This window comes from Penaeus vannamei, chromosome 41 (assembly GCF_042767895.1).
Source record: "Penaeus vannamei isolate JL-2024 chromosome 41, ASM4276789v1, whole genome shotgun sequence".
Taxonomy (NCBI): domain Eukaryota; kingdom Metazoa; phylum Arthropoda; class Malacostraca; order Decapoda; family Penaeidae; genus Penaeus; species Penaeus vannamei.
Window position 1 is genome coordinate 7,751,313 of NC_091589.1, and position 7,500 is coordinate 7,758,812.

Genomic DNA, 7,500 nt, shown 5'->3' on the forward strand with positions numbered 1-7,500 from the left:
TTCTTCTTAAACTATATTTTATCATTCATTCTTTTGTATAGTGCATGACGATTATGGATTCATAATTCTGGCATAGGCCTACACTGAGCACTTGAGCCGGAAGCTATAAGCTTAAATAATGTGTAAATATGAATACCAGTTATCTTTTTTTCCCGAAATGTTGTACTGCCTACCTGTAGCTTGAAGAAAGAATGTGTACTGTATTTGATGGCATATATCATGCATTTTTTCTTTAATAATTCTTTAAAGATAAACCAGCATGCTTCGTAACAAGCTGAGTCTAGTAAAAACTTCATAATTTAAGTTAAGGTAAATTTGCCTTGCCAAAAATGAGCAGCATGTAATTCTAATATATACAACTAGATACCATTCCCTATTCTGACAACAGGAACTGTCCTTTTGACAATATTTTTGTTCCTAATGTTGCCTATATCACATTCAAATCTTGAATTAAAAAAAAAAAAAAATAAGACTAATGCTATTTTCAGAATATCTAATGCATATATACCATCAAATGTAATAATTGGCACAAGCTTAACCCTCAAAGAAGCCTGCAGACTCCTGTTAGTTCGATAAGCAGTTGTTTGTTTTCCCAACGCTTATTTTATGGGGAGGAGTTTTCAACCCCGTTATACAGTATACCTTTTTGCTTTTCCACTTAAAGGAGCACTATCTTCATGAAAACGTTACACAAGCATAATTACACTGATGTATCTACAATGGCACAACACTCATCCAAAGACACATTCCTCGTGAGAGGGGGGAAACCGATATAAACTAGAGGGTGACCTTGAACAAGCTGAATTTGCCACCTGTACATGATCTCCCTTAGTGTTTATTACCAATAGCTTCAGGAATTGTATCAAAATCAACATTTAAAAATATTACTTATACTGTACGTATTAAGTTTAACATCTGTTCATATGTACATACATGATGGTCCAAGTACCAGAAAGATTTTAAGAGCATGACATTCTTCAACATTTACTTATGAACTACATCTTTATCATCACCAACAGTGTCCTCTTGTACTATCGTACAAAAATCTCTACAATAAAAAAAAATTCAGCCAGCATCTACAACATGTAACAAATTATCCAATGTCTCACCTCTGGGGTCAAAACAATAAGACTCAGGACCTGCAATTCAACACCTACCACTACAGGTAGACATATGTCCTGCATTAATGCTTTTAAAAGCAAAAACCCCTTCAAGGCTACACAAAAAGGACCATGCAGTGTCTTCCGTTTGGGACCCAAGCACAGTAACCTCAAACGACAAAGGGAAACATTATTCTGAAAATCCTGTTGCATGATAGGAGTCTGGGAAGCACAGGCCGAACACAGTCAGGTTCCTCGTTATCACAGATGACACCGAAGGAAAGGATAAGCCTTAAAACAAAATATCGAAGTAGATAACCAATGACATCTACAAATGCAATCATCAGTACTGTAGTATGAACTGAAGATTAAAGGTGTGGGTATAAAAAATAAAAGCAAGCAAAACGAGAGAGAGAGAGAGAGAGAGAGAGAGAGAGAGAGAGAGAGAGAGAGAGAGAGAGAGAGAGAGAGAGAGAGAGAGAGAGAGAGAGAGAGAGAGAGAGAGAGAGAGAGAGAGAGAGAGAGAGAGAGAGAGAGAGAGAGAGAGAGAGAGAGAGAGAGAGAGAGAGAGAGAGAGAGAGAGAGAGAGAGAGAGAGAGAGAGAGAGAGAGAGAGAGAGAGAGAGATTGATTTCAGATGGTGTGCAAAGACTAGTAACTGGTTCCAGTGAGCTGTCTTATGGTTATTGGCAGATAAAACAACGCAGTTAATATCATATCAAAGTAAATCTCTCGTGTAACATCATCACTAACCAACTGGATTCGTGAATAACAAATTATTACATTTTGTCCCAGGATCATTACAATCCGCATATTCATTTTATAGCATCAAAATAAATGTGAAAAATATGTGAATATACAAACTGCATTTACTAAATACAATAATAGAGAATGTACTTGTGCAAAATTTCAACAAAAAATTAACCAGAACAGTCTAATAAAACAATATTGTAAGGAAATCAGACATTCTCACCAGTCAAATATCAAAATAATAGTTTAATATTAATATCCAAAATAACAAATTTTATTAAACCAATTATCAGACTAATGATGCAAAATATAAATAAATAAATAAGAAAAATAACTGTGGGAGTAAGGTTTGCAGTAATAACAATAACAATCAACAACAATAATGATAATAATAATAATAATAATAATAATAACAATTATCATGACAATAATAATAATGATGATAATAGTAATAGCAATAATAATAATAATAATAATAATAATAATAATAATAATAATAATAATAATAATAATAATAATAATAATAATAATAATAATAATAATAATAATAATAATAATAATAATAATAATAATAATAATAATAATAATAATAATCATGATAATAATAATAATAGCAATAATAATAATAGCAATAATAATAATAATAATAATAATAATAATAATAATAATAATAATAATAATAATAATAATAGTAACAACAATAATAATAACAACAATAATAAAAAAATAATAATAATATCAACAATAATAGTAGCCATAGTAATGATAAAAAAACAATAATGATAACAAAAATAACAATAACAACATTAATTAAATAACATAATAATAATAATAATAATAATAATAATAATAATAATAATAATAATACAAATAACATCAACAATAATAATAATAATAATAAACAAAAAAATAACAATAATAACAATACTATCAAAATAACTATATCAACAATGATAATAATAATAACATTAACAGCATCCAAACCAGATCTATCATTTAATATTCCAACAGGGCACTGACTGACTGACACAGGACAACTGACCTAGCAAAGACAAATGACCTTTTCTCGGTCTCAACTTCCTATTCCCGAAAAACTCTACATGGCACAGGAGGGTGGGAGCATGGGGGAAGGGGGGGATAGAAAAAGAAGCGAGGAAAGGAGGAAGGTGGAGGGGGTGGGGAGAGAAGAGAGGAGGAAAGAGGGAGAGTTGAGGGAGAGCAGGAAGAGAGGAGAGGGGGAAGGGGAGAGAATTGAGGGGGAAAGGGAGAGGGAGAGCAGGAAGAGAGGAGAGGGGGAAGGGGAGAGAATTGAGGGGGAAAGGGAGAGGGAGAGCAGGAAGAGGGGAGAGAGGAGAGGGGGAAAGGGAGAGGGAGATCGGGCAGAAGAGAAGTGGGGTGAGGGAGAGAGAAGGGGGAGGGGTGCACTGTGTACATTTAACAACAAATTACAAAATAAGATAAAATATTGTCTCTGATATGTACTTCCATTACATACTTGTACTTGTAAAAATGCACATTCTGACGTAAGTGTCTGGTCCAACTAAACAGAGAAAAACGTAAATGTATTGTCATAAAAGTTGCATTGGTCATTAACCAACAGAAATTATTCTCAAGTTCTTGCACTTCCATGAACTTTCCTAACCTGCCTGCCTTGCAGTTTCTTAATGCAATCTAAATAATGCATTAAAATAACATTACTAATTCTTAGTTATATATATATAAAAAAAAAAAAAAAAAAAAAAAAAAAAAGTCCCACATTTTCATGAGCACACATGATGACTAGTCATGGATTTTGACTAGTTTACTTTTGATGCAAGTCCTAGACATAATTAATCAACATAACCAGAAAACTATATAAAACTGATTCATACCTCATACACAACAAAGGTAGTCTTACTGTTCTTTTGAGAGAAATAACAATAAACTATTTTGATTTTAAAATCTATTAATGAAGGAATAAATGCAATAATGCATTTTCATAAGTTACTAACTATATGACTTTGTACCTGAGCATTTAATGCAATGAACAGAAAGGGAGAAGGAATTCCATCCTTATCAACAATGGTGCAACATTAATATCAATTTAAAAGTGAATATACCTTGCTCTAAAAACCTCATTCACACTCTCCTTTTAAATAAGTGCACCTAGACATCCATATACCTCTTTGAACTGGACATGCATTTACTCCGTATAACATATCTATCACACAAACTTTAGCTCAAAAGTGTGTGTTTGCAGCTGCTAAAGAGACACCTCTGTCACTCCAGAAGAGAACTTCTTCTCATTACAGATTGGCCCAAAAAAATTATGCTTATGATAATAATAATAAGCATAAATAATAACAATTATATAAAAAAAATATATATAATAGCCAAACTGATGAACAGGTCCTGAGATACAAAGACATATAGGCCTCCTGTTAAGAGACAATGTGACCGTCTAGTTATACAATACAGGCACAATTGAACAGTATATCATTACATTTACCCAACTTACACTCTCCAGTCCCCTTAATTGAAAACTAACTTTATAGAATTTAGTTAACAATTTGAACGCACCTTCTCATGATAAAATAAATAAATAAATGAAATAAATCCCAAAAAGTTTCTTAACCACCACAAAAAAATCTCACGTGTGCTATCAATGTTGTGTACTTGTTTTAGCTCTTTTAATCCTTCTTTGCACGTGGCTTGTAATAGATCGCAGCCGTGATGATCAGCAAGTTCAGAACCAGTGAGGTTATGAAGTTCAGGAGGAGGACAGGATCGGCCGACTCGACGTAGATGGTGAAAATTCGGGCTGAAAAGTACAGAGAAATCACCAATGAGTAATCTTTCATCTATCATAACTAAAGTACCTAACTAAATGTTACACAACACTAATGCTAAAACTGACAACCTGAAAGACAAATATTTGTCAAAGGTCATGCAAACCTGACACCAGGAGCAGATAATGAGGAGGGGAAAGGAGGGAGGAGGAGGAGGAGGAGGAGGAGAAGGAGGAGGAGGAAGAGGAGGCAGAGAGAAGAGGAGGCAGAGGGAGGAGGAGGAAGAGGAGGAGGAGGAAGAGGAGGAAGAGGCAGAGGGGTGGGGAGAAGGAGGAGGAGGAGGAGGAAGGAGAAGGAGGAGGTGGAGGGAAGAGGAAGAGGAGGCGGAGGGAGGAGGAAGAGGAGGCAGAGAGGAGCCAGAGGGAGGAGGAGGAAGAGGAGGAGGAGGCAGAGGGGGGGAAGAGGAGGAGGAGGAGGAGGAGGAGGAGGAGGGAGGAGGGAAGATGAGGAGGAGGAGAAAGAGGAGGAGGAAGAGGAGGAGCAGGAGGAGGAGGAGGAAGGAGGTGGAGGGAGGAGGAAGAGGAGGCGGAGGGAGGAGGAAGAGGAGGCGGAGGGAGGAGGAAGAGGAAGCGGAGGGAGGAGGAAGAGGAGGCAGAGGGAGGAGGAAGAGGAGGCAGAGGGAGGAGGGAGGAGGAGAAGGAGGAAGAGGAGGAGGAAGGAAGAGAAAAAGAAAAAGAAGGACACAATACATTCCTATCGATGAGAAAAATCCAATCAATTTCATCATAGAGCCAGAAAGACCAAGACATTATGCTTACTAAGACACGTGTAGGCGGAGATGGACCACGCAGAGACTGAGACCGTTTCCGAATTCTTGCTGCTTATGATCGCCAGCAGAGCCACCACTTTGCTGCTGGCGGAGATGGGTGTGCACAGTCCCTAGGGTATGACAAAAGAATTGGATTTCATTCCACTGTAATTAAGTTATGAGGTAAGAGTAATGGCAACTATGTACAGAAAAAAAAAAAAAACTAAATGGCAAACAAATTATCACCTCTATATAAAATATGAATATTATATGTTAAAAATGTTAAAATGTAAAAATTATCCATCAACAAGAAAAAGAAAAACTATATAGCTTATTCTAAAGAATATTAATATTCAAAACATAAGAAAAATTATAAAAAATAAAACAAATTTATAACCTACATCACACAATAATGATAGAAAAAAGTAAAGAAGGCAGAACCTACCACAAGGGTCGTGATAAAGGCCTCGGAGAGCAAGCCCGTAGCAATGGAGTACGAAAAGTAGGCCCCCGCAGCCGCCGGCAGAATCACCAGTGGAGACAGTCGGCCAGTCAACGACAGGAAGATGGCAAGCATGACGATGTCTTGCGTCACCATCAGCGGGTACTCAAAGTATGTGATCAGGGCATAGCCGGCATACACATTGTAGCTGAGCGTGATGACGTAGCTGCGGAAGAGAAGGAATAAAGGGGGATAGATTAGGGAGAAACTTAATAAATTACTCTGGAGTTCAATCTTCAACATAACTATAATGACATTTTTTTTTCTTTTTTCTTTTTTTTTTATGTTATAGAAATAACTGGTGATGGGGGGTCTAGACATGTGCACATACCACCCACAAAAGTCAGTTCACATTTGCCAGCACAAGTACAAATTTGAGAACCACATTTTTGCGAACAAAATAAAAACGCAGCTTCTAAATGGCTTGCGAATTGATCTTTCCAATATGTGTAAGTCCTTGAAGTATTACATGCCTTTTTTTTTTTTACCTGTGATAATAGATGCAGTATATGATGCTTTCTCATTCTAATCTGAAGGCTAATTCTCCCTAGCACTACTATATGACACTCACACTTCATATTGTGATATAGAAGTCCATTCACTTCTATTAAAAAAATATCATGACAAGACTGAAGAAAAAACAAATAAATATTCAAAAAATATTTTATCATGCAGCTACCGACAGAAATAACGAATGATTTGGCTCAACATTTTTTCCCATTGCATAATTATCTTATCTATGCCACGGACTTCAGCTAATCATCAACCCCTACATTAAACATAAATGGACCTAAAGTAGCACCGTCTACTTAATCTCTGATTATATCTTAGCCGGTACGACGTTTGTTGGATGACGATCTGTTTACTGTCTTGTAATTATTCATGATAACTGTTACTACCTTCCATTTAGAGAGAGAGAGAGAGAGAGAGAGAGAGAGAGAGAGAGAGAGAGAGAGAGAGAGAGAGAGAGAGAGAGAGAGAGAGAGAGAGAGAGAGAGAGAGAGAGAGAGAGAGAGAGAGAGAGGGAGAGGGAGAGGGAGAGGGAGAGGGAGAGGGAGAAGGAGAGAGGGAGAAGGAGAGGGAGAGAGAGGGAGAGAGAGGTAGAGAGAGAGAGAGAGAGGTAGAGAGAGAGGGAGAGGGAGAGGGAGAGGGAGAGGGAGAGGGAGGGGGAGAGAGAGAGAGAGAGAGAGAGAGAGAGAGAGAGAGAGAGAGAGAGAGAGAGAGAGAGAGAGAGAGAGAGAGAGAGAGAGAGAGAGAGAGAGAGAGAGAGAGAGAGGGAGAGAGGGAGAGAGGGAGGGAGAGAGAGAGAGAGAGAGAGAGAGAGAGAGAGAGAGAGAGAGAGAGAGAGAGAGAGAGAGAGAGAGAGAGAGAGAGAGAGAGAGAGAGAGAGAGAGAGAGAGAGAGAGAGAGAGAGAGAGAGAGAGAGAGGGAGAGGGAGAGAGAGAATGAAAACCCTAATTATAAAATCAATAAAAAAATAGCATTAACACCTGGTGCTAGCTGACACAGTAAATTACATTCCAAATAGCAACTTTGGGTTTAGTGAGTGTAGCATATTCTATCTAGCACTTCT

General features: G+C 37.2%; 1 protein-coding gene across 1 annotated transcript in view; it reads right to left on the minus strand.

The window, feature by feature from the left end:
• The window catches only part of LOC113813241 (solute carrier family 66 member 3), a 12,464-nt gene that overhangs the window by 263 nt on the left and 4,701 nt on the right, over positions 1-7,500 (minus strand). Inside the window, exons 2-4 of the mRNA XM_027365204.2 lie at positions 5,871-6,093; positions 5,436-5,556; positions 1-4,649 (exon numbers count right to left, since the gene is read on the minus strand). The exon at positions 1-4,649 is cut by the window's left edge and continues 263 nt beyond it. Of these exons, the coding sequence (XP_027221005.1) occupies positions 4,519-4,649; positions 5,436-5,556; positions 5,871-6,093 (475 nt within the window). The 3' untranslated portion in view covers positions 1-4,518. The remainder of the gene's footprint in view (positions 4,650-5,435; positions 5,557-5,870; positions 6,094-7,500) is intronic.